This window comes from Platichthys flesus, chromosome 7 (genome assembly GCF_949316205.1).
Source record: "Platichthys flesus chromosome 7, fPlaFle2.1, whole genome shotgun sequence".
NCBI lineage: Eukaryota > Metazoa > Chordata > Actinopteri > Pleuronectiformes > Pleuronectidae > Platichthys > Platichthys flesus.
The window spans coordinates 14,314,089-14,340,921 of record NC_084951.1 but is presented as its reverse complement, the minus strand read 5'-3'; the positions used below and the strand labels follow the sequence as shown (position 1 = coordinate 14,340,921).

Sequence of the window (26,833 nt, the reverse complement as noted above, 5' to 3'; positions counted from 1 at the left end):
ACACATGGTCCCCTCAGCAAAACGCAGCACTGATGATGATGTGGTGAAGGGAGGGGTGATGCTGGAGCAACCCTCAGTAGGAGGATACATATGCACACCCATGTCCCCCCCTGCCTCCTCTCCCTCCTGTGGTACATTCCAGATAGATGTCAGAGGCATTTAAATGAGGAGGATCAGCTCCAGAGGCAGCTGTAGTGCAGCGACAGCTGGCCTGAACCAGGAGGCAGACAGACACAGAGGGGGGGGGTCACACTCTGGGAAGTGAGGGGGAGTTCATGGATCTGCAGGACCAGCTCTTTGTATGTATTACAGGGTCAGACTGAGCAGAATATAGGCAGTGACTGTTTGACTCTGTGAGTGTGGAGCTGCCGATGACTGCGTGTGTGTGTGTGTGTGTGTCGTTGTGTTTACATTTGTCAGCATTGTCCTCTGACTGGATGTTTGAAGTGTTTCTCTCTTGTGTCTCCCCATCCATCCCTCACATCGTGTTTAACCCATCTTGACGGGTCAGCAGACGTCATCCTGGGCCATTTGCTGTTTGGCATGCTCCATCTCCCCCACCAGGACAGCCTCTCTCTCTCTCTCTCTCTCTCCCTCTCTCAGCCTTGCTAGCCGCTGGTAAACTCTGAGACAGGTACGCTCCACTACCCTCATCCCGTCAAGAAGCACAAACAATCCTCACCCCGGACAATCCTTGACCCTCCCCCCTCTGCTTTCCTTTCCCTATTTCCTTTCACAAGCACTGCCACTCTCCTCTGCCTGTGCCTTGACGGCTTTGTGGAACAGCTCCGAGCAGTGCTGTCTTTTCACTGCGCCGAGGAGGATGTGTGTGGATTGATTGCCCCACAAAAGCAGCTCTCTCGTGTGTTTGGAGGATTTTGCAAAGGTTTCAACTCTGCACAAAAGAGGCAGAGCGGGCCGATAAACAGTAACCTGCTGTCTTCACCTGCAACTGTGAGGATCTGATTGTTTTCAATGCTTTCTTCATTTCAGTATTTAAGTATTCAAATAGATGTAAGTGACAAGGCTGGCAGCGGTTCCTGTAGAGGACCAACACTCTTCTGATGATGTACAGTTCACACAGCTGCGGAGACCAAAGCAAAGACTTGTATTTCATATGTGGAGAGGCATCAGCTGTTTGGTGCAGAGCCAGAGATGCTGGAGGAGTGAAGCATCCTTCAGAGAAGCAGAATAAATCCAGAGTTAGGTCCGACTGAATCCTTGAAACTACCGTTTGTCTGTGTTCCTCTTCTGGCCAAGGGACTCTGTGTATGATCGGGAGCAGCCATGGCTCATTTTTAGTTTTACAAAATGATATGTCTGCAGAATACTGACACTTTACATCGAGTCAGGATGTTTTTTGAATTCATGATTTTGATTTTGTAGATCAGTGGAGGCCAAACTTCTTCAATCGACATAACCTGGCAGTAAAAAAATATCGGGCTGCGTATTCAGCACTGTAGCTTATTTTCAAACGACCGAAATATATCTAGAGCACAGAGTATTGCAGATACTTCCTGAGTGGATTAATGATGCTGTGACTTTGTTCTTTGCTGAGATGCGTCACAAATTAGACACAATAAATGGCAAAATGTAGCCAATTGCTAGTATGACTGGTTGTGCTCTAACGTCCGACGCTTCTTTCCTTTAATTTAAGGGTTTGGCAGAGTGAGGTCTCAAAACAACAACCACTTTGGTATCAGCACTGAAATGGGAAGAGAGAAAAACCTTTGCTGCTTTGATTATATGTGCGTTTTCCTGTAATCCTGCTCCTGAGCAGCACTGATGTGGGTCAGCGCCGTGCACATTTGCTTTTTGCCACTGAAGATATGAGTCAGTGCACTTTACTGAGTAACAAATCGGCATCGTCAGTGGCGGCAGGTGGACAGTGGTTGATGATGCATGTCCTGTGTGGTGGTAGAAACAGAGAAAGGAAAGAAAGGAAATCTTTGGATATTTGATCATTTTTCTATATTGTGAAATTGTTTTTTGTGCAGGCGGGAAGTTGGATGTCACTGAGAACAAGTTTCCTTTAATAACAAACAGCCATAAAGATGAAGTTCCACAGGATGTGTCCTGACCCCTGGGCTCTCTCTCTCCCCTCTTGCCCTTGAGCTTCAGATTACTTTCCACTTCTCATTTCATCCCAGAGGACCTTTTAAACTTGACTATATGATTCGAGGTCAACTACAGTTAGGACACTCCATACTCTGTACTGCTGATGAAATATGCATGCAGTGGACGTCCCCTGGCAAGCTGATACTTTTTGACCTGGTTTTGAGACTCATGTTGCTGTCCCTCTGCCCCTGTCAGGTCAATAAAAGCTTTAGGCCACTGGATTATGCAGCATATTCAAGAAAAACATGGCCGACTTTGGATTCTGAGTGGTTTGTTGTGCAAATGCAGCAGGATGAGTTGTTACATAAGCATAGATGCTACCGATCCAAATATAGCAGCCATTAGGGGATTAGCTCCAGGTCCGGTGGGCTGGTTTACTGTGGCCCATGCAGGATGTCTTTGCTGCTGGGTGCTGCTCTTGCCCTCCATGTCCACTGTTATCATGACCACTCGATTTGCCTCTACCCGACAGCAGGGAAAACATCATGGCCGGCCAATACACAGACAATCCCTCCCCCAATCACCAGGGGAGTGATTATGTGAAGGAGAGTTTAGCATCACAGCCTGTGCTGAAAAACGACTACAAAACTTGAATAGCGGCAGATGCATTTTCAGTTAGCCAAACAATTGACCCTTTTCTACTAAATATTTGAAGAGGCTGTAAACCTGGTAAATCTGGTTTGTCTTAAAATGCAATATTCTATCTGCAACTGTAAAATCGGTTACCACGTTTTGGCTGATCGGTATATCTCTGACAGCTTTTTTTTATTTTTATATTTTTAAACAATTTCTTATATTTTTAAACAAAGATGATTACAGAACTCAAAAGTACATAGGTTACGTTAGGATTCTCATTTTAGAACATAGGACATGATGGTGTATATCTCTTGTACGATTGAAGGTTGTATGCATTATTTCATAATGATAAGTTGACAAACACTAGCGTACTTTGGGGGCATAACATCAGTTGTGCCCCTTAGTGTCATTGGGTGTTTTTTTATTCACAATACACCCACTTCTATAAAAGACCCACCACAGGCCTAATCAGACCTGGGTTTGTATCCTTGACATCTTAGGGCCCAGTGAGGGTCTTTGCCCTGATCAGAGCTATTGGCTGCAGCCTTCTGGAGACCCTGATGTTTATTTTATTGTCTGGTGCAGGACTTGTCCAGGGATTTCCAGCTCTTTCAGCAACCTGATGGTGGATGTTGCAATAAAACCCCTGCAGCCAATCCACTGGGCAGACTATTGCTTTCTAGCGTAATTCCTCTGCCTCAGATGCCATCTCCACATCCTCTCCCGATCATTCAGTTCTTCACGCAGGGTGTTGGACCAGAGAACCACATAACATGAGGGAACAATAAGGGATACCAGTATTTACAATAGTTGTGATAATAGTAGTTAAACCACAAATCATTAAAAGACCATCACATAGGAACTATTCTATCAAACATATACCATAAACACATGTAATAGATACATATTAACATATAAAGATACAACTACATTGATAATATTGTATTAATCATTATAGGACAAGCATTATTATCACACTAAAAACAACCACAGCCCTGAGTAGTCTTATTAGTCTGATTATTTCAGCTCATCATTCCAACCATATACTTCATAATGATTGTCCATCAGCAAGTTAGAGAAGAGTTTCCAGATGTTACATCTCGTATCTTATATAGTTGATTTAAACTTTTAGATTAATGCAGTTCACAGAAGAAGTTTGTCTCCCTCAGTTTTCACTAAATGATTTTAGTCTTAGGTTCTTGTGTATGTTTTGATGCCACTGCCTTGTGGTGCACTCGCACACTTGTACTGTGTGCATAGTGGGATGTGTTGATTGGTGAGTGTCGAGCAGAAGGTGATAAACAAGGGTGAGTTGTGGCCATGCAATTAATTACACCATCTCCTCCTTTCTGTTTATAGCCACCACCCTGTGTTGTTATACCTTTTAATGAAGCTTTACGTGGACTCCTGATTGGCCCAGTGATTTCACCTCTCCAGCCGCCATAGAGCACACAGGCTCTGAGATGCTGTGTCAAATAAATCTGACTTGTAATACGATCATCTTACAGTTTCATTGTCAGACTGCAGGTATCACACAGTGCACCCTCTTTGACCTTGTGTGTGTTTATATTAACACAGACAGACAACAGACCCATAGACACTCTAGCACACACAGGATGAAATATTCAGCGAGATCATGAATATTTCAGGACAGGTGCATAGTCTCGAAGTGAAAGATGAATAACATTGCAGTGACAGCACGTTCTCTCCTCACTGACAAATCCATAACTTTTTTGTTTTCCCCCTCCGCTGTTGTTTATAACCCCGTTTCCCATTATCCACTCACAGCTGTTTTTTGTCCCAATCCGTATTTTGTAAGGACCTTCCCCCATTGGGTTTTTTCCCCCATCGTCGTCTTTCTGTGATAAGTTTGTAGAAAACTTGAGTCCCCCAACAATGGAGGGCATTTGCTGTTGTATGTGCTCATGGGCTCGCCACCTGAATGGTCCATTGTGCAGCTGCTGACCTCCACTGTTGTGTGCAGGCCGACTGACAGAGCAACAACCTGACTGTTCACTGGGAACTGCTTATATGTTGAAGTAATAAATAAAAACATGGAGTAAAAACACACTCAGCAGGCTGATTTAGCTGCTGCAGTTTTTAGCATCAAATAAAATCATAAATTAAAAGAAAAATTCCAAGAAAAATTTGCATGCAGGCATGTATAGGTGTGACAAGAACTAACTAAAATGTCAGAAACTATCTTTGACAAAAAACTATTTGATTTATGTCCCATCCACTCACATGAAGGAGTGGGATTTGAGACCTATACTGCAGTCAGTCTAGGTGGCAACGGACATAATTTGGCTTCACTTTCGGGGAGTAGTCATGTCGTCTGTCTTTATAATCAGAAGATATTCAATTCAACCACACTCATCAGGATGCATAATTTCTCTCATTTAATGTTCTTTTCCTCTTTCTCCCTCTCTTTATCTCCAGTTGATCTCCGTGGTCCGCGCCACCACCTCACTTCCCAGCATTCCTTGCCTGGGATCCCCGTAGCCTTGAAACAGTCCATTGACCTGCGTACATCCATGGACGGGAAGTACAAGGAGATTGCCGAAGTCAGTTATCAACCTTTTAAATTGACATTTACTTTAAATGTTTGTGAAGCTTTCCCTAATGTTTTTGAATGTATATCCGTGTGAAGGAGCTCTTCTCCCGCAGCCTGGCAGAGAGTGAGATGCGCAGCGCCCCCTATGAATTTCCAGAGGATAGCCCCATCGAGCAGCTGGAGGAGAGACGTCATCGTCTTGAGCGTCAGATCAGCCAGGATGTAAAGTAAGTCGGAGAACAGCGGGAGGCAGGTGGTGTGATATAAAAACCCGTGGCTGTGGATGCAGTCAGACCCTTTGATGATCTTAAAATGAGCTCTGTCCTCAGGTTTGAGCCTGACATCCTCCTGAGGGCCAAGCAGGAGTTCATGAAGACTGACAGTGCCTCTGATCTCGAGTGAGTTCATCTCCTTGGCTACAGTCAACACTCATCTCTTCATCCATTCAATGTATATTTTATCTTGCAAGAAAAGGCTGTAAAAAAGTATGACATTTTTTTCATGATTTTTCATTAGATATATGAAGGAGCAGAGCCAAGTGCATGAGCTGCATGAGCGAGAGCTGGTCCAAGAGAAGGAGTACCAGAGAGTCTCGATCTCTGGGGAGGAGAAATGTGGGGTAAGTCCAGTCAGTGCAGAAACAAGGGAGGAATCAGGAAAAAGCAAGAGGAGCTACAGTATTTCATACAGAACTTATTTTGTGGTGTTTCTTTCTCAACACCTCCTCAACACCTCCTCTCTCTAAAAATAGACGCCTTCTATTGTTTTCTTCTCTGCCTCTATCTTCATCCTTTTTTTTTTTTGTTTTTCTGTCAAGGTTCCCTTCACAGATCTGTTGGACGCTGCCAAATGTGTGGTGAAGGCTCTGTTCATCCGACAGAAGTACATGGGTCTGTCCCTGCAGAGCTTCTGCAGGACCACGTCTCGTTGCCTGCAGGAGCTCAGTGAGAGATCTCTGGACCTGAACATTTACGAGGAGGAGCTCACATTCACACCAGGTACATTCACACTGACCAATGTCTGCACTGTTTTCACACTATATATCTGTAGTGTCCTGTGCACGTGGAACCAACAAACAGGAGCTCATAATTTGTCCTGAAATATTACCTCAACTATGATACAATTAATAATACATTTCAAGATTTGCTGCTTTTTTTTGTTTTCTATATCGGACTTTGAGTATCTGTAGGTTTTGGGCCATAGACTCTGTATAATGATAACATGATCCCCAAAAGAGAAGCCAAATTATCTTGATGGGACAGGGATTAAAACTCATAGACGGGAGTCACTCCATCCCCCGATTGTTACTGTGCAATGGGAGGAGGTGGAGACACATCTTCCATATTTATAGTCTTTTAGGTTTTGGGACGTTTGTTGAAGTAATTCAAAGACATTGCCTTGTTGCTCCGGAACCTTTTGGTAGACAATTTTTAATTGTAGAGCCAAAGAAATTATCTTGCCAATTTAATAATTCTCAGTAAATTAACTTATAATAAAAAATATACTATTATAGCCCTGGTTACACAAAAACAACAGTTAATATTGTTTTTATATGTCGTGTCCACACGCCCACAGACTCCACAATCCATCTGTCACACACCCTGGAACAGGCTGTCCCAACGTGCAGGCTGATTCAATCAGACCTTCGTTTGCATGTGTGTTACCACCAACTTGTTCAACGCCGTGACACAGTGCGACATTCTGTCCCCTCACAGAAGCCACAGTAGACCCACCTGTGTCTGAAAACCACCCGTATGAGAACCAGGACCCTTCCAGCATGCCCCCGGACATGGGATATGGCTGCAAGATGGTGGACGGTGTCATGCATGTGTACACAACAAGGAGCATTATGGAAAAGTGAGATGTTCACGATGAATCACTTGGCGCACGCATGCTGTATCTTGGTAGGATGTTTGTGTGTTTTGAGAACCAGGTCACATATTGTGTTTTTGAACAGGAGCACGGAGATGGACCTGCCATATCCAGACCTGCAGGAGTACATCGCTGATATGAACGTGATGATGGCCCTCATCATCAACGGTCCAGTGTGAGTTTATATCAGAGAATAACATATAAACCCAACTTTAAATGACTTGACCCTTCAGTACACAAACACAAACTACTTTTTGTTTCCCGTCACCACAGAAAATCCTTCTGCTACCGCCGCCTGCAGTATCTTAGCTCCAAGTTCCAGATGCACATCCTGCTGAACGAGATGAAAGAGCTTGCCGAGCAGAAGAAAGTTCCACATCGAGACTTTTACAATATCCGTAAGGTGAACTTGAGAGATCTTGCTACTTTACCCATTCAGAACTATTTTCAATAATCCAGGTTCAGACTGTATATGTTTCCTAATATAACGGTTTGTCTGCACAGGTTGACACACATATACACGCCTCGTCCTGCATGAACCAGAAGCACCTTCTTCGCTTTATCAAGAGGGCCATGAAGAAGTATCCAAAGGATATTGTTCACGTGGAGAGAGGGAAGGGTCAGACGCTCATGGAGGTGTTTGAGAACATGAACCTGACAGCATTTGACCTGAGTGTGGACACCCTGGACATGCACGCAGTAAGAGATCCTCATGTATCAAGCGCTAATCCTTTCAGAAGCAGCGCTTGGTCTGAAAAAATGCTCCACCATGTTAAAATGAGAGCTGTTTCAACTTCCATGTCATGTGTCAACAATTTTTTGCAGGACCGTAACACGTTCCATCGATTTGACAAGTTCAATGCCAAATACAACCCCATCGGCGAGTCCATCCTGAGGGAGATCTTCATCAAAACAGACAACTACATTGAGGGGAAATACTTTGGTCACATGATTAAGGTGCTTAGTGAACACATGAACAATCACAATAACACATGACAGTGCTCCTGATGCATGTAGAACGACTGTAAGGGGCACTGACGCCCTCTGTTGACCGTCTGTGTCACTGCTTCTCAGGAGGTGATGGCTGACCTGGAGGAGAGCAAGTACCAGAACGTGGAGCTCAGGCTGTCGATCTACGGCCGCTGCAGAGATGAGTGGGACAAACTGGCCAAGTGGTCGGTCAAGCATGAGGTCTACTCCACCAACGTGCGCTGGCTTGTACAGGTGCCACGACTCTTGTGAGTAAAACCAATAACAACAAAAAATTACCTAAACACCCATAATTAAACACTGAACTTATGAGTTAATAAAAAAGAAGGTATTAGCATATAATGCAATACATTTAACTGGACAGTAGAATATGAAGAAGGTTAAATTTGTTAATGCCTCTAACAGTGAATCTGTGGTCGCCTTAAGTCGTCATTAAAATTCAAAAGGTGTTTAGTTTGCCCATAGAGAAGATGTCTTGATGTAAATCTGAGTATTTTAATTTAAAGGGCCCATTTTGGGTAAAGAAAACAACAATTCGTACAATTCAGGTGAAACACACAAGGATTATTTTATATTCAATTATTGCTAATAGGTCCCTTTCACCTAAATCTTACACACTGGACCTTTATTTAAAAGATCTGATTACTTCTTTCATCTTTGAGTTACCCTTGTTGAGTTTTACAGTCAACATCGATCAGCAACCATCATTTTGAAGATCTGTGGCACAACGTCCAGAAATGATTCCACAACTGACATCTTGATATGTTCTGTCTTTGAAGTGACGTCTACCACTCAAAGGGACAACTGTGTAACTTCCAAGAGATGCTGGAGAACATCTTCATGCCTCTGTTCGAGGTCACAGTCGACCCTGGCAGCCACCCAGAGCTGCACCTCTTCCTTCAACATGTACAAAGTCTTTCCTGTATATTCAACCTTTCAGATTTATACTTGTCAATCTTCAGAAAGTTTCATGAATGTCTTCATGGTCCGTCACACAGGTGGTGGGTTTCGACAGTGTGGACGATGAGTCCAAACCAGAGCAACATATCTTCAACCTGGACAGTCCTCTGCCAGTCAACTGGACAGATGAGGACAACCCGCCCTATTCCTACTACCTCTACTATATGTATACAAACATGACTGTTCTGAACCACCTGCGCAGGTTTGTAATAATCTGCTTTTTACAATTTGTTAATTGTATAATTTGGTCCAAATACTGGAAATACATTAAAAAAGTGAATCAGATATATATGGATACTTTTTAGCTCTTCTCTCAGAAAGCTTTTTATGTTTTCAAAAACGCTATAAAAAAAACGAATTAAAACCTGCAGTCTTTTCTTGAAGAATTTTGGTCACAATTTGTTTTATTTCTAATACTAAGAATATGTTTAAGGTTATGTATGTAGAATCTAGGGACATCTATTGGTTAAGTTTCCTGTTGCATCTGAATACCCCCAACATGAAAGAGAACCTGTGGCAGCCTTCAGTTGGAATAAAAACTCAAGAGGTGATTTTTTTTGTCCAGTCTGGGCTACTGTAAAAAAAAAACATGGCAGTCTCCGTAGAGAGGACCTGCTCCAGATGTAACTATTAAGGAACAGCGGTGGATATTAATTTACGCAGACTATACTATGCCTGCTTGTTTAAATGACACCCCACACAAGGCAGCCTCCTGGTAACTGTGTGTCTCTTCTTTCCAGGAAGCGGGGGTTCAACACATTTGTCCTACGTCCTCACTGTGGCGAGGCTGGGCCCGTCCATCACCTGGTGTCTGGGTTCATGCTGTCAGAGAACATCTCCCACGGGCTGCTGCTCAGGAAGGTGGGACCACCGAATCTGCTTCATCTCACACTCTCACAGAAGAGTTCATTCTCAGTTTGTGAACAAATGATGAAAAGTGAAAGACTCATCTAGATCACATGGTTTCTGTTTGTTCAACTGAGCTACATTTTCCGTCATAATGATGCGTCCGTAAATACTAACATGTCCTTGTGGTGTATTATATGTTTACACACACGATGAATACAACATTACGCCCTTTGTACCTCCTTCAGGCTCCTGTTCTGCAGTACTTGTACTACTTGGCTCAGATAGGCATCGCCATGTCCCCTCTCAGCAATAACAGCCTGTTCCTCAGCTACCATCGCAACCCTCTGCCCGAGTACCTGTCCAGAGGCCTCATGGTCTCCCTGTCCACAGACGACCCTCTGCAGTTTCACTTCACCAAGGTCAGAGAACGCAGCCAGTCAGACTTGGATTCTTAAATGTTAATGTGTTAATCCTTTCAAATGTGAAAATAAGTTGTTTCAAAGCGTTAAGTCTCCTGATTCTCTCTGTGCTGAGCCAGGTCAGTTCAGCATATCACTGTAATAGCTGTTGACACAGATCTTTTCCACACAAAAGCTGCTTACATAAGGCTTACCTTATGTAAGGCATAGCAGCCTTATGTTTCCTTTTTCTGTCAGTAAACAAATCAAAGGCAAGTTCAAAAAAATTAAATTCGTACCTATCATGATGATCCCTGTGACTTTAATTCAGTATCTCTCTGAGTTTTTTTGATTTCTTGATTGTGATATTCAAAGCAGAGTTCCAATATGTTAAGATTGGCTGTATTTACCAGGCCTGCTGATTCATCACAGCACAGATCTCCTGGATCCAATGTGGCAACAAGGCTCCTTTTAAAAATGTCCCTTCTGAATGAGGGTTCACCTTCGAAGCTGTTTTTTTTTTTTCTTCTAATAAATGCCTCATAACATCTATCTCATAAAAACATTGCCTGTTACTTCAGTTAAGTAATTTACAGGAGAAAATGTCAACAGATCCAATTATCTTTAAACCTCCACCTTTCCTTACTATATTTTAAATTGTTCCAGGTTTTTTGCAATAATATAAAAACTCATTGCCTGAGGTAAAACTAAAATTGTTGTATTTCAAACAGCAAATGTAGGTCTGATAGTGGTATTTATGATTTGTGATGTGTGTGTGTGTCTGTGTAGGAGCCCTTGATGGAGGAGTACAGTATTGCTACTCAGGTGTGGAAGCTGAGCTCCTGTGACATGTGTGAACTGGCCAGAAACAGCGTTCTGATGAGCGGATTCTCTCATAAGGTATCAACTGTCCTCAGCTCATCGTTGTCTACAGCTATGCCCCCCCCCCCATGTAACTCTGACTCTTCCTCTGAATCAGGTGAAGAGCTACTGGCTTGGCCCCCACTACATCATGGAGGGACAGGAGAGTAACGACATCAGACGCACCAACGTCCCCGACATCCGCGTGCAGTACCGGTACGAGACCATGTGCGAGGAGTTGAATCTAATCACACAGGCCATCCGCACAGACGAGCTGGAGACCATCGAGGAGGAGGGCAGCCTGTGCATGGGCGCCATGCGGGCATAGAAACAAACGTGCGGCACAACACAAACACATTTCTCGCTACATTCCCTGGTTCCACGTCAGGACTTTGCACAGATTTCCATATAAACATATCACACCTGTGACAAGATTTCTAATAAGACTGTGAGAGTTGCTAGCATAGCAATAAAAGAGAGGACCTACAATCTGTGCTCCCAAGGTGTCCACTTCCTTTGGTCACTCTTTTGTTTATTTGTTGTGGTTAGTTTACAATGTCTCATGAAGTGTTCATTTTGAGATTATTACATTTTCATGGTTTGTGATCACAATTCGTCAGAGTTTGTGGACAAAGGCTGCATTTCCATTAGTAAGCCCTCACATCATTCAGCCCATTAAAACAATTCATACACTGGATTTAACACTGACAGAAAAATTAGACCGGGTAAATCTTTTCAAAGTAAAAGCCTGTGCAAAGGGCTGTGGCTTGCTAAAAATAATCTGTTTTGAGATGTAAAACAGTGACACTTATATCTACATACTAGTGCCTGACACATTTAAAAGAAAAAACGGAGAGATGTGGACAAAACAAGTGGACCATTCCCATCGGGTGTTGTGTTCGGCATCCCTGCAACATGTTACATTTCTAGAGAGGTGCATGTAGGGTGCATTGTACCCAGCAGTGTAGGGTACGTGGCTACGCAGACAAACAATCTCTGTAGAGGTTTAATGAGAAGCTCAGTTCATCAACAGAAGAGACAGAATCCGTAGCAGAGAATAACGGATGGAGCGTCCTTAAATAGAGTGGGAGAGCAGAGCCATATTTCTTTTAGGTTCTTCATTAGTTCTCTTTGTGTCACCATTACTGAGAAAATGCTGCCTGGGAAGCATCAGTTGTTAATATGTTTCTGCTACCATACTGCAAAGATACCGTCAACTATTCTAGACTCATCTGTCATCTATCGCTATCATCTTTAAGGTTTTATCTTGCGCCTCATGCACTTATGAATACTTGACCTTTATGCTTGTGCAACATTCCTGCATGAAAACTACATGTTGTCCCCACCAGAGAATTATATATGTGTTGTTTGTGAAATATCATTTATTGACATTTGTGTCCTTGAAGAATAAATGTTGTTCTCACTGAAATGTTGGCTTCCTTTCTGTTTGTGAATGAGTGAGTGATCGTTTAATGAAAGACTGTTTTATTGATAATTTGAAAATTAAATTTTTGTAAAACAATATATTTCGTACCAAAATGAAAGCAAGGAGAAAAAATTAAATTAGCCTTAAATCACATGATTTTTATTATCCATTATGATCTGTCAAAAATAAATTACAGCTTAAGAAACATCAACTTTTGCTTCAGAAAGAGAAGAATCCCGTTTGATGGAACTTTAATGTGAATTTACAGTATATTTCATCCTCTGGAAAATTGTCGATGAGTAAAAGTACATAGTGAGCAAAGAAATAACTAAATAATTAACGAATAATTGTAGCATGTCATACATGTTACAACACATACATGAAAATTGAATTCACTAAAAGTTATTTCGCCTGAATGACAGAAATCAGGATTTGATGCGATGTCATTCATAATGAAAATAACCATCCAGACATCATTTATGACATCAAATTACAAATGTTGATGATTTCAGACGTTTATCTGGAAAAAACGAAAAGATGGAGCCGTGTGGTGGGACGTTAGTAGCGGCCGTTGTATGGTCCTGACGGTTCACTGGCGAGCTGTCGGGAACAGAGAGGAACATGACTGATGTGCCATGGTCGGACGTGTGCGAGTGGTCGTCTCATATGACCCAGTACCTACCGCTATGGCCGACTTAATGGCCTGAAGCTGGAAGAAGACCCTGCCTCCCTCCTCTGGACAAACAGTCCTTATGTCGTCCTTGGTCATCCCCAGCAGCAGACTACCGGTGAGCACCCCGAGGCTGGTCACAGTGCTGTTCATGTCAAGGTGATAAAACACAGAGTATCTCTCATTATGATCCCATACAATAAGCCTCAATTACAGTTAAGATCTTTAAACTGACGTCAGATCAGGTCACTCACATCTTGGAGAAGCCTTTGGACTGAAGCCAGGCTCTCACCTCTGCAGGCGACGAGTTCATGTCCATAATCACTGGTCCACGAGTCTCCTGCTGTGTGTGTGTGTGTGTGTGTGTGTGTGTGTGTGTAAGTGTGGGAGAAGCAAGGAACATTTTATTTCTCAAATATGTTGCGTAGGTTTCCCAACAGTTTCACTTGTAACTTAGCTCACCAGTACATTTTCCCTGGCGCTCCCTATTGGCTCCAAAACATTCATGGGAACGTTTCCCTGTTCATTACGAGCGTTAGAAACAAGCCACCATTGCTTGGATTTCTGAATCACCTGTTTAAAAAAAAAAAAAGAACCCAAACACCTGAGGTACAAGAACAATAACATCAACTGTGACAGCGGCTATGATTCTGACAGTGATAGATAAAACAACAGATTGGTGAAAATTTGAATAGAAACCAGTCTCTATTTAGAATGGTGTACATTATAAGTACAGTCTGCAAAGATTCACACATGTTAGGATACTATCAAGACTTGATGCGTGTAACAATGCCAATTATGAAGCAGTATTGTGTCACAGAAATGTGCATTTTTAATTGATTTCATTTCGCAGTTATAATAACACAAATTCTTTGTTATCACACCCCTACTCTAAAACATCCAGTGTTAATGTGGAATGTCAGTCCTGTGAAGTCCTGTATCCCTACATCCACTTCAGGGAGGACTCCTCCTTATAAGGGTGTGTCTCCAGCCTCACCTCTCCCGTCTTTATAGTTGTATTCCAATGAAGAGGTGCGTGACATTTCAGTCATTGTAACGCTTAATCGAATTCAGGACAATTGGATCATATTTTCCTGATGAAACAAACTGTTTTTTTTAGACAAACTGGTTTCTATTTCCAGTGATCGTGATGATAAAAGAAAGTTACCGTTAGCATTATTTTCATCTCACCTGAACCATGTCACCCTTCATGATACTCAGCTCTCGGTTGTTTCTGGCCGTGAAGTTGTTAACTGCCTGCATGGTCAGAGGAGACTCGCTGAAGCTGAAACAGCAGATGACCACAATTTACCTCACTGAGTACCGATTGAAGATATGTGCGCAAACAATCATACAGCCATATTTACTTTGGAGAAATTGGTCGGACAGGCGGGATACGCTGGCTGTTGCTCCTGCTCACTTGACTTTCCTGGTAATGGGATGGGGGGGTCATGCGTGAGAGGCCAAACGGTTGCCAGCCATCGTAGAACACTGGGCTGTAAGGTGGAGTATTATCATGAGGCCCTCTGGACCTGCGAGGAGAGAGGAGGTCAGGAAACTGTCAGCGGAATTCAAAAGTGACAATGACAAGATGATCTTATCATTGTTACAACAATCAAAAAGACTTCATGTTGTATTTGTGTGTTGACACTCGGGTTTCAGGAGTGGGACGTCAGTCTTTCTAACGTAGAATGTGAAATTATTAGAGTAGTTAGACATTCGGGTTAAAACACTGGGTCTAGTGTTTCTATCCTAATTGTGCGCAAAAAAATTAAAAGTGAAAATGTTGCTGTTTTGCAGGTCAGTTAAGAGCCAGACTATTTCCTCCAATCCTCAGGTTCTGAGAAATCTCTGTTACCATAGAAACGTTCACCACAACTGCAGAAAAACATGTCGGCCACAATCAGCATTGCATTGTGGGTGGTCTCTATAATAAATGAAGGTGTAATTTGCTGACATGGTGAAATAAGTCACCAGTTTATTGATTCAGAGTTTCTGACACATGGAGGGAGGAATCGTTAAGTCTGATGACCACAGGCAGGTCTAGTGGTTTCCTATTTGACATAGTGAAATTAGAGAAGTATCAGTCTAACTTTCAGTCAATATTAAGTTAATGATTTATACAGAACTCTTGAGTAGTCAGGTTGTGAACAATTCCTTCGGTTATTATTTATCCTTTCTAAAATGAAGCTTAAAATGTTGTATCTTGGTTAATCAATAAAATAATGAATTCATGAAGTTTGCAATAAGACATGTTAATAAACAGATTGCAGCAGCTCGTCTCCACCAGTTATGATAAAACAGTCCCTGGGTGAAGCCCATAGATATTAAAAGATAAAGCATGTGTCCTGCTGCAGGAGCATTAACAGCTGCCAGATGTTTTGGATGGCTAATAACTAATCGACAAAGTGTGACACAATAATTATTGAACAATTTAATTAAAATATTCATCGTCTTATTTTTGCCAAACGCTCAACTTTGAGGCTGTGGCTGCAGCATTAACTCTGACCCACATTACCATATCAGCAAACACACTCTCAGCTCAGAGTCAGGGCGTGCCAGGTCAGGTTTATGTGCACTTTCACCAGAGGGCAGTGTATGGGAAAGTAACAAGGTGTATGATTTAAAGACTCATGCAAGTGCGAAGGCCGTCCTACCTGGAGACGGTCCAGGAATCTCCCAGAGAATTCCACAGGCGTCCCTCCTTCGGGTTGACTTCTGCCCTGATCAGCTGCAGGGCCGCCATCGTCAACTGGGGCCAGACCACAGCGGGCACCAGGTCTGCTGGGTACCGAGGAACGATCTGTGGAGGAACCGAGCAGGTGTTTACTGTCACAACTGAGAGGTTGACCTGTTGTGGTGAAGAAAAGTATCAACACACTTCAGGATGAGAGAGCTCACCATGCTCAAACTGTTGAAGAGGATGTGGACATAGTCAGCAGCGTTGGGGTTGGTCAGTGCCCCATCCAGCTCACCCTGTCATATAAGAGAGAGAGTGTTTCACTTAACACGTCAGGGAATGGATGCAGGACAAAGCACTATGGGAAATGTGTTATCTGTGGAGACGTGAAGATCTGAGGAAGAGTTTACCAGCAGATTGAATCCATATCTGATTTTCTGGAGACAGGAGATATACTCCTCCCTGGGCGGCAGACTGTCAGCTGATGCTGCAGGAGATATACACATCCATGATAAATACAACAACCCTGTATTTACAATCAGTCTGTGGTTTGTGTCTGCGGGAGGTTTCTCTCCACTAATGACTTCCTGGGAGATTGTAAAAGAATATTACCAGCTCTCTTAGATTTTCTGTTTTTCTTTCGCATTGAAGTTGAATTTGGGGCATCGGACAGCTTTCCCATGAAAATCTCCAAATCATCAAGAACATGGTTAAAAATGTCCTGTTGAAAGGAATGAATGCAAGAAATTTATCATGTTCAGCAGCCTTCACATATGAGCATGTTTTCCTTCAGATGACCTTTTAATAACAATCAGATTAAATGACTTTGCTCCAGATTAAATCCACTTCCTAAAGAGCAGTTATTCGCAGCACTGACCGTGTTCCACTCTGCTTCTGTTTGCTCAGATTGAAGCTCTGGGCTTCTCTGTAAGTCATAAAGATCAGGATGGGGCAGTTCTTCATAAGTGTAGTCCCATTGGGGAGGCGTACTCTCTAGGTGGAAATAAAGAAAAAAAGAGTAAATATTGATATGGTCGCACCTAAGGAGAGTGTTGACAGTGTTAGCCGTTCACTGATGCGATCGTGTACAGAAAACATGGATCGATGTATAATATATTTGAGGAAATTTAAAATAAGAAATCACAAATTTTAGAATTGAATTGAGCACATGTTCAGTTCATTCAGGTCATCCGCTGACAGCAGCAGATATCTATACCAGCCTACATCCGCTGATCCCTTCGGTTGATCCACTTCCATGCAGTGAATCGGCAAAAGCTCACCTCCACACCAGCACTGAATCTGACCAAACCAGTGTCATGTGTTGTCACTGATGCTGCTGTGTGCTGTGCCGGGGATCTTATATCTGTTCCTCTCTCTGCCTCCCTTTACACTATAACAATAACAACTTAATACAATTTACAAATATAAAACACACACACACAAGTAAAAATATATAACAAATTACACTAGAACAAATAAAAATACTGTCATAAAAGAATCAATAAAATAATAAAAATTTACAACAAAACCACAAATCACAATAATAAAAAACTAGTATCAGGTCAAATCAGGGGATGAACCAATATGATGAAAGTACATATTAAGTTTTCATTTAAGGGAAACTACTGACACAGCCTGTTGTATTTCCTGTTCCAGAGCCTCGGAGCTCTTATCTCAAAACTGAAGATGAGCAGATTATGGGAGGATGTAGTTTCTCTTCAGTGATTTTCTACCATGTACCTGGGTCTCTGTTACGCCACCGTGTCAGAGGTTGCTCCGGAGGGGGCAGGGTGGAGTCTGGGCTTCGTCGCTGCTGAAAACTTTGTTGCCGCATGATATTTGCGAGATTACTTCTGAAAACATTGACAGAAAATTGAATGAAGCAGCTGTTTTCATTTCTACATTTGGAGTCTGTGTTTCGACTTTATTCATGTGACGTGTACCAGTGTACCTGAGGTCTGATTGGTCCCTGCGTGGTTCCACGTCATCGCCTCTCTTCTGAAGGGCTTTATCCAGATCTGCCTTGAGTAGATCCGCCTAGTCAAACAGACCTGATTTAGATCACCTACATGACGTCAACATAAAAACAACTGCATCCACGTTGTGAAATGCTGATTATGGTTTCATGGACTGACTGTTTATGGTTTAAGAGATGTGCAACAGGATTATCACCCCCGCCCTTCTCTGGAGGGTCAGGAGGCCATAGTCGACTCACCGCGATCTCGTCACACTGGAACATGAAGACCTGCAGGATGCGTTTGCTGTGCTCCTGCACGGTAATCGCCAGCAGAGAGCTGTAGGCACAGCTGTCCAGTATAGCCCTGGTTTGTGTGATGCTACTCAAAGGCAGCACCTCTAGCTCTGTCTGTAAAATCAGATCGATTATATGAAGATTGACACCAAATCTTGAACAGAATGGAATATGAGAAATTATTACTCGCTACACTCTAACACACATCTGTACTTTGTACTTGTTACATTATCAAAAAAGACTTTTCTACTTTTCAAAGCATTAAATGCAGCTCAATGTACTTGAAATGCAAAAGGTAGACGATATAAGGTAGTCAAAAACTGTAGTTAAAATTTAACAAGAAAGGATGTTATAACAACATAAAATAGTTAGATCAAAAAAAAAAGACGTGGCTGAACTGATTTACAAGAAGACAAGAGAAGTTTCGAGCAGCTTTTCAAATGTGCTGAGAGAGGATGCATTAACTAGGAAGCCCAACAAGAGTGTAACTTCACAAATGCTTTCATGGCTGGAAGGGAACACATACCGGCTCTGCAGAAGAGAGGAGGTCCTTATAGCAGCATACTTATGTTCACAGAGAAATATTGTGTCCATAGTCTTTTGGCCACGTAGGGTACCCGTTAAGACTCTTCTCACTCTAAGAATGTAGCGTTTGAGATCAAGTCTTGAAAGACCTCTAAGAATCCCCACCACCAACCTTGGTCTCGATGTCGCTGAGCGTCAGATGTCTTCCATGAACGTCCATGATCATCTCCTGTCCCCACAGACGACCTTTGGTATCCAGCCACTTCAGCTTGGCCAGGCAGTCGTCCACTTTATTGACCTCCTTGCCGTCCAGATCACAGGTCAACAGATGCTGTGGAGTCAGGGTTCAGGGTCATGAATGTGGGAGAGCTACAGGTTGTGTTGTCACTTGTGTGTCACCATGTTGATTCCTCCTTTACCTCCACTCTGACATGAAAGTTGTCCCTTTGCTTGGTCAGCGTCTCAGAGTACTCTTTTCTCTGCACTGGTATAAAGAACAGGTTCAAGTAAAAAAAAAATTGCCATTTTTCCTCATTCAGTTATCAGATCGGTTATAATAACAAAGACACATGGATGTGAGGTGTCTTATTTTTCATCTGAACATACTATATATGGATTTTCCACTGGGTCTGGTCAGGCTGTTGCCCTGCAGTGGAGAACCCCTCAGGTCGTCTGGCTGGAAAAAACTCCTCTGTAGTGGGGGGTCCTCTTGTAAAACCGCCCTGAAGAACAATAACAGGAAACTTATCAAACTGCAGAGAAGGGGCACGTGGCTCTTGTACAAGGAAGCAAGTTCAGCATACGCAGTATATCTTCATGTTATCTAGTTCAACTGACCCTTACTTTGGTATTTATGAGCGGGTTTTCATAACCTTAATTTCAAGCAGCATCATCGAGTAGATAAAAGGATATGGTAGGAAAAAACTGTTAATTTGTTTTATCTATATCTGACGTTGACATTTCAAGTCATCTTGGAGATATAGTACATATACGCACAGGTATGTTGTTAGTCTGTTATTGTCTGATGGTGTGTGTGTGTGTGTGTGTGTGTGTGTGTGTGTGTGTGTGTGTACATCTCACTGGCACTATCAGACCTTATTGAGCACATTTTTCTCAGAACCTTTTGGGGGTTAAGATTTGGTTTGAGGATCAGTACTCGAATTAGGTTTAACATCCTGAAGTTGAGTTGTGACGGTTCAGGTAATATCTGCATACAGATTATGCCTTGACAGAGTATGCTGTAGATCCCTTCTGAGATCTATTTCCCATTCTGTTTGAGCAGGTAAACAGTCCATTTGAAAGCAAAAGAGCCTTTTTAAGCTATCTATCTATCTATCGAGAGAGAGAGAGCAGCATGTTCACCTTGCATATCAATGAAAAAATCAGCAATCTGAAGAAATCAATCATCCACAGTCTCAAATGAGCTGCACAGTTACTACAGCAGGGACGTTTATCTCCACAGGGTGTAACGAGGCATTCCGAGTGTTGTAAAGATCTAAGAATTGTGTTCATGGAGGATTAATTACACTAGTGACATTGAGAGTTTATAGGAAGTTGGACTGACCTCGGGGAGTAGGAGAAGGGGGCGTTGTTTCCATACATTTTCAAGCAGCTTCCGTCTCTTTTAGAGAAGAGTTTAATCTTCAGATTGCTCCGAATCTCGTGGAAGCCACACCAACCTGCACAGAACGTTTCTCAACCTGATAAAGTGGAAAAACTGTTTCATATTAAACCAGAACAGATGGTTGGTGAATTCACTCACTTCATCATAGAAGTTCAGACTCTGACAGCTCAATTAAAGAAATTAAAGATGAAACACATTTTCCTTTGTACAAGTTAAAACTTAAAGATTTTTAAGCTATACAATTAATTCTTTAACACCGAAATTTTACTGCTAGTCATACTTGGTCTGGCATAGCCTGTATTTAAGGTGACTAATGTTAGCAAACTTCAGCAAGATTATATTAAACTGACTGACAGCTCAGGGTTTTTTTCGTATAAGTGTTTCTCTACAGTTTAATGTTTCTTATCTTATGAGTGTTACATGTGAAAACACTGGCTGTTGTTAATCAAAAGTAAAGTTTGCTTTAAAACTCAATTCATTGTAAACAGAAGCAACAATAAAGCACTAACAGTGAAATGTCAGTGAATTTCATACAACTGCATAGAAGGTTTGACTTTTCCTCCTGGCTGGAATCAGATTATTCTGTGATCCTTCATGAGGTTAGGAAACAATTCAACGAAAAGTCCACACCCTGGTGTGGACTTTACTTCAGTGTTGTAGCTAAAAAGTGTCACACCTTCAATATTAAAAAGCTTTGACTCACTTCACACATGAAAACATTTCTAAACAACAGATAGAATCCATCACTCATTGCAATTAATATAACCTTTTAAATTATTACCTCTAGTATTTCAACTATTTCATGATCCAGTAATTACCTGTCCGTGTCAGCTCTGCTCCACCGTCATTGTTCCGTACCTTTCAAACTGATTTTCAACGACACACTACATAGCAGATATTCCTCAAACAGCTAACTGAGAAAACATTGACTTCCTGCTTAAAAGGCACAAGGTTCAAAGTGCAACAATCATTGAGGAGTGACGGATCCAGAGGGCTGGTCGGATTTGTCAATCGAGGGCAAGTAGTTGAGGTATTGGAGGGAGGCAGCAGATCTGTGGCTCATTATGAGTCCAAAGGTTTAGAAAAGCTTCATAATGTCTTCTTCAGCGATCAAAGGTCCAGAACCCTTCCTCGAGTGTAATCTACCATGGGTGTTAAAGCTACGTATTCAACACACCTTACGTCACTGGGAAATTACTTAGGCGAGGGTTAGCCACATTGTTCAAGGATAATCGAATATAAGCTGAAGTGGAAAAATACAAATTGACCAGTTGAAGTTGAATAAGAGAACCATTTATTTTACCATCAGCCGACGTGTAAATACTGTACACACCCACACTATTGACAGAGACAATCTTATGAGAAATAAGTTTATTCCGTAAAGAAAAGTGAACGTCTCGTCTTGGGACAAGGAGTTGGGGAGTGGAGAAGCCTTCTCTGAAGACTGGATAGTTTAGACTGTAGCTTTGGCCTGAACGGTCTTGGCCAGAGCATTCAGGTCTGTGATGCATTTGGCGATGCTTGCTTTCTCCTGAAAAACAACAAAAACACAGAGGTGAGGCACTGCATCGTCATCCGGAGAGAGATGTACAAGACAGTAAGAATAACAGGGGTTTAAAATCTGAATTCATTTAAAAAGAAACATTTTTTTGGTTGTCTGACTGGGTGAAACGTGTTAAGTTCAAGACATGGTTTCAGATCATTACATAGATTTAGGTATTCTCTGATTCCAAAGCATTATTGGTGACTTCAGAGACATTTCAAATCTGTATGTGAATCTAACCATTTAGTGAGAAAAACAAGAAACTATGTCATTAAGCAATCAACTAATATCAACCCTGCAATCAACAGCTTGTAACTTATAAGCATCACTTTCAAACACTTTAATATATAATATTGAAATTACTATTCCAAGAGTGTTTTAATCTCATTGGTACAACACCACTCATCTGTATTTCACAAAGTCCTGCGATATTATCTGGTATTATTGACCACAGGCTAAGGACCTGGTGCCACTCAAAGCTGGGCACAATGTGGGATTTGAGACACTGATGTACAATTTAGATTATAACAGTATGGTCTGCCAGTGTCTTTAATAATACTGCGTTTTAAACGGTGCAAATAAGTAGATCAATGGTTTGAATTTCTATATGCTTGACCTAACATTTCATAAAAAGGGAACTGTGATTATTAAAAAGAACTTGTTTTCTTGATCGCCTCCTACTAGACTGACCTGCTGGGGAGTGATGCTGCCGATGACGCTCTTCTCCACCCAGTTGACCAAGTGCTCCTGCTCCATACGGCGGTGGAGGCCCTGCAGGGCGATCTGGTAGTCCAACCGCCTCTTCACCTCATGGGTCACCATGTGTACCCTCTCTCTGTAGTTGGTCTCTAGAAGCATGGCCACGTTGTTCTAGATGGAAAAGAGGAGTCGATTGAGTCTTTGCAGAAATATCCAGAGTCTAACATAGGTTGCTACAATGCCCTCTTTACATGCTGTTAATATTTTGTTGTACTGTAAGTGACATAAAGAGCAGATTCAAATCTATTGTCGAATCTATTATTCATTTTCGGGTGACCTTTCCCTTGAACATGTTTCTTTGGCCACTTGGTGGCAGTGTTGTAACTTCAACTTGACCTGACAGAGGTCTAAATCAAAGATTACCTAATGTTGCCCCTACAACACATACAACACAGACTAGAAGGTTTAGGGCAATAACCTGGTGTTGATATGTCTCATGTAAATACAAAGCAGTGAAATTGAAAATGCAATCGTCATTGCCGCTCACCCTCTTAGCATCAAAGAGCATTGATCTTCCCTCTGCTCTCCACTGTTCCTTCTTCTCATCCTCGATGGCCTGGGTCAGGCTGGCCATAGCGAGAGTCTTCACCTCCTGAGCCTTCGCAACTTTGTCCTAAAAAAAAAAGGAAACAATGAGGGTTACAGTGGTGCTCGCAAAGGTTGTGCATTTAAGAGTCGGTCGACGATTTTGGGAAAACTGTATCTTCATTATAGCTTCATTTGTGAAACAATAATCTCACAATTCAAAGGCAATAGGGCTAAGAATCCAAACACTTTGTGAAATCTTGTGTTCTAGTATCCTATAAATAAATAAAAAAGCTTAAACCACAAATGGCTGCCAGCCTACCTCATTAAGTTTGTCAGCAAAAGCTGCAACACTTGGCCCAAATTTCTTGACAGCGTAGATGATCACAGCACCTATGGAGGCGCCAGCGAAGGTCTCATGGTTGATGACGTAGATTTCCTTGGAAAGAATGTAGAAGAGGAGGCCAGTGCCCAGCATGTAGGGTCCTGGTGGCAGAGGTCAAAATTTAGAATTTCTTTCCAAGGTCACTGAGATGATGTTACTGCTTCAGCTTCTTTTTGATGGTAATTTAAACACATCAAGAGATAAACAGTATGAAAACAAACACAGCTCTGTCTGCTAATGTTAAAAGAAGAGACTCAGTGTGAACCACATGTAGTACATGGCCATGCTATATGAGAGATATCCCATTTATGTCAAATGTTAAACTTCAACATTAAATTATACAGAGGACAACTGCATATAAAATGTGGACATGATGTAGTGTCATAAGCATTGCACTCAACAAAACCTGTTATGTGCGTCGCTTCTTCTGCAACAATGAAGTTAAAACACTGAGTGTCATAAACTGCAGGAAGAACTTCTGTCTGCAGGAGTGTGTGTGTGTGTCTGCTTCTCTCTGTCGCTCCTCAAACACAAACTAATAATCACATGTATTTAGTTATTTTTCGAGGCTGTCAGCTTAGGACTCCAGATCGTTCCAGTCACTTTAACCCTGATGTCCTGACTGTGCGCGTCACGTTACGTCTCATGTCAGGTTTAAACACGTGTCTCAAACTCTAGAGCCGATCAAACAAACACAAAGTATACGTCAGTCCTGAACGTGTCTTAATAACTTGTGATCAGTGATGGTATTTATTGTTAAAGTGTTAGCGTAGGTCCTAGGGGAGTGAGGAGGAAGCAGACTCCGACAGACACTCTGACACAGGACGACCGGACCATTAATGTTCGTCTGTGCTGATCCTGGAGCATGTTTTTATAATTATTCAACATATTAAAGAATAATTCTCAACTTATATATCCACTGTTCCCAGTGGAACCAGACTTTTTTTTGTTCTTCTTGCACAAGATGTCTGTTTTCTCTCCAGTTTTAAAAATCAGAAACATTTCCCAATCACCAATGTTGTCTTGCCTCTTCTGATCATTTGCATTATTTCAAGCAAACATCTCAGCAGCAAATGCATTTACATCTCCAAACAATACGCCTGCTTCTTGGACCTAGAAGTCAGCTATGTAAACCTAATGCTGTAGCATGATGAGTCACAAACCTGTGACTCCAGTTTTGGGGTACAGGAGCTGGAAGAGCTCCTCTGGGAAGATGCCATGGCGGACCTTGCCTCCCTTCTCTGGCAGAGGGGGCAGTGGAGCCAGACTCTGGGGCGATGTGTGCAAGGAGCGCGACGCTTGGATCAGGCTGTGGTGGACAACAGAGTTAGCTTTCACACGAACACACCTCACTGCATTTGTACATATTATACACATTACTGATCAAATGCATCATCATGACCAAGACATACCCAGCTCCAAGGGGTCCACTGCTCTTCAGGGAACCGGCTGCAAACAACAGAATGACAGAATAGAATAAATTATACATAAATTGTGGCAACAACAGTTTTCATTTAAATTAAAATCTGCTGAGATTATTTTCATGATTGACAAACAGAAATCACATTATTAAATATATCTGTAAGAATCTTCCACCTACAATCAAGGTCAGATTCATATATTGAACTTGACATTACGTATACTCTGCTTTTAGATCTTAATATCTCTCCTTCTATTTTAACCTTATGTTTGATCAAACTTTGTCGTAATGTTTTTACTGTTTTATGTGAATCACTTGATTGTCAACAGACGGATTTTCACGATTAATCGACGCGTCCTTAAAAACAGCTTCAACCGAAGCAGAACATTAGGATACTTATAAAGACCCATGTGGTAGATCGCATACGTTTAAACGTGTACCCAACAAACAGAGTAGATCAATATCACTGCTGGAAATGGTTAAATGATGAGGCCATTGCAATACAATTAATAAATATGAAATAGAAACACACGTTGAAGTTGCATTGTGAAGCCATTGTGGATTATTTTCATTGCAGGAATAAAATGCAGATGACCCGAGGAGCAGCCCTGGCTGTCAATGAGGTGACATTTGAAGAGCTAACGTTAGCTCACTTAGCTTCTTCTTACTGTCTGATTCACTGTGAGCGTGTTTAACTCTGCCTGAGCTCTCTTGCTGTGTGCTGGAGAGACAGAGAAGGTGTCAGAGTTGTTTTGAGCTTAAAAAGAACAGCTAGAGTTTGAATTGTTACCCACAGCTAGCATTAGCATGTCTCTCATTCAACGTGCGGCCTTCACTTTACCCTTCACGTCCACTTCAAACCTTCACTTCTCCTGCTTGACTGTTTGGTGACAACAACAATGAATTAGTTCTCTTCTTATCGCAGAGGGTCGATGAGCACGTACCTGAAACGAGAACGAGTCGGGACAGCATGATTGAAGGACGAAAGTGCAGAGTTGTTCCTCCACCGACCAGCGACGTTTCAGCCTCTCAGTGCCCTTCTGCAAAGAGCACCAGCGATGGCGGAGCAAGACAAGTCCCCGTGAGATGTCGCGAGAGTAGAGGTGAGCTTCCTGTGTAACAGCTGTGAAGGAACGTCACCAGGAGGGGGCGCTGCTTGCACAGCTGAGTTTGGATCTAGGGTCATGAAGGCGTGAGTAATCTAGATAGATAGATAGATAGATAGATAGATAGATAGATAGATAGATAGATAGATAGATAGATAGATAGATGGATAGATAGATAGATAGATAGATAGATAGATAGATAGATAGATAGATAGATAGATAGATAGATAGATAGATAGATAGAAAGATAGGTAATAGGTAGTTCTGAGCTAACCTACTCAAAGGTAGTTTAGCAGCGTAGCCTTTGGCCCAGATAATAATTTCCCACAATAACATATGTTTGAATTATTACAAATTTCCTGTATTTGCATATTTGCATTGAAAAGCTAAAGTCGAAAATATGTTTGTCTGTTTGGTCTGTGTTATTATTCATCTGCATAAACACAAGGGAATAAGGTTTTACTGCTTGTGTGTCTTCTCAACAGTTTGGCTAAGAGCCTTCAAACTTAAGGCCCTTCTCTGTTCAACTACTTCTCTAGTTATAATATTCCATTTTGTCTATTTCTCTACAGTCTCCTGCCTTTGCATAACAGTCGTCATGTATGCCTTCATTAGATCTAAGTCATTAACACACTCCAATGAGGGATGGAAGTGCTGTCATGATAATAAACATTCAGTTATCCAAGATGCTGCAGTCACACAGCACAGCTCTGTCTCCCAACGGGTGTGTTCCATCCCAGA

The 26,833-nt window shown here is 42.0% G+C and overlaps 3 protein-coding genes across 8 annotated transcripts; 1 reads left to right on the top strand and 2 right to left on the bottom strand.

Annotated features, from left to right (window-relative positions):
* The first annotated feature begins 224 nt into the window (after nucleotides 1-224).
* Nucleotides 225-12,592, top strand: ampd2b (adenosine monophosphate deaminase 2b). 3 transcript variants are annotated; one of them, XM_062390922.1, is made up of 19 exons: nucleotides 238-299; nucleotides 515-634; nucleotides 5,134-5,258; nucleotides 5,345-5,475; nucleotides 5,578-5,646; nucleotides 5,765-5,867; nucleotides 6,066-6,246; nucleotides 6,964-7,105; nucleotides 7,206-7,295; nucleotides 7,394-7,523; nucleotides 7,625-7,819; nucleotides 7,946-8,077; nucleotides 8,195-8,358; nucleotides 8,890-9,016; nucleotides 9,109-9,272; nucleotides 9,811-9,931; nucleotides 10,165-10,338; nucleotides 11,107-11,217; nucleotides 11,297-12,592. In XM_062390922.1, exons 3-19 carry the CDS (start codon nucleotides 5,229-5,231, stop codon nucleotides 11,504-11,506), a joined length of 2,274 nt encoding a protein of 757 aa, XP_062246906.1. In that variant the 5' UTR covers nucleotides 238-299; nucleotides 515-634; nucleotides 5,134-5,228; the 3' UTR covers nucleotides 11,507-12,592. The 3 variants fall into 3 exon arrangements, with proteins under 3 accessions (XP_062246907.1, XP_062246906.1, XP_062246908.1); XM_062390923.1 differs by lacking the exon at nucleotides 515-634 and having other exon boundaries at nucleotides 225-299; XM_062390924.1 differs by lacking the exons at nucleotides 238-299; nucleotides 515-634 and adding an exon at nucleotides 842-954.
* Nucleotides 12,593-12,718: 126 nt separating this feature from the next.
* eps8l3b (EPS8 signaling adaptor L3b) lies at nucleotides 12,719-21,302 on the bottom strand. Of its 4 annotated transcripts, none has more exons than XM_062391270.1 (19): nucleotides 21,173-21,267; nucleotides 20,295-20,409; nucleotides 19,337-19,452; nucleotides 19,150-19,214; nucleotides 18,903-19,061; nucleotides 18,170-18,319; nucleotides 17,906-17,991; nucleotides 17,695-17,807; nucleotides 16,832-16,947; nucleotides 16,567-16,675; nucleotides 16,365-16,441; nucleotides 16,176-16,250; nucleotides 15,932-16,077; nucleotides 14,642-14,806; nucleotides 14,466-14,559; nucleotides 13,737-13,847; nucleotides 13,529-13,614; nucleotides 13,287-13,419; nucleotides 12,719-13,204 (listed from the first exon to the last, which is right to left on the bottom strand). In XM_062391270.1, the coding sequence occupies exons 2-19, from the start codon at nucleotides 20,330-20,332 to the stop codon at nucleotides 13,163-13,165; spliced, it is 1,881 nt and encodes a 626-aa protein (XP_062247254.1). In that variant the 5' UTR covers nucleotides 20,333-20,409; nucleotides 21,173-21,267; the 3' UTR covers nucleotides 12,719-13,162. The 4 variants fall into 4 exon arrangements, 3 of the variants coding, with proteins under 3 accessions (XP_062247254.1, XP_062247253.1, XP_062247251.1); XM_062391269.1 differs by having other exon boundaries at nucleotides 12,720-13,204; nucleotides 13,529-13,617; nucleotides 20,295-20,430; nucleotides 21,173-21,302; XM_062391267.1 differs by having other exon boundaries at nucleotides 12,720-13,204; nucleotides 13,529-13,617.
* Nucleotides 21,303-21,631: 329 nt separating this feature from the next.
* Nucleotides 21,632-26,086, bottom strand: atp5pb (ATP synthase peripheral stalk-membrane subunit b). The gene is made up of 7 exons (XM_062391257.1): nucleotides 25,931-26,086; nucleotides 24,979-25,015; nucleotides 24,730-24,875; nucleotides 23,504-23,667; nucleotides 23,144-23,269; nucleotides 22,588-22,767; nucleotides 21,632-21,885 (listed from the first exon to the last, which is right to left on the bottom strand). Exons 1-7 carry the CDS (start codon nucleotides 25,956-25,958, stop codon nucleotides 21,808-21,810), a joined length of 759 nt encoding a protein of 252 aa, XP_062247241.1. The 5' UTR covers nucleotides 25,959-26,086; the 3' UTR covers nucleotides 21,632-21,807.
* Nucleotides 26,087-26,833: the final 747 nt, after the last annotated feature.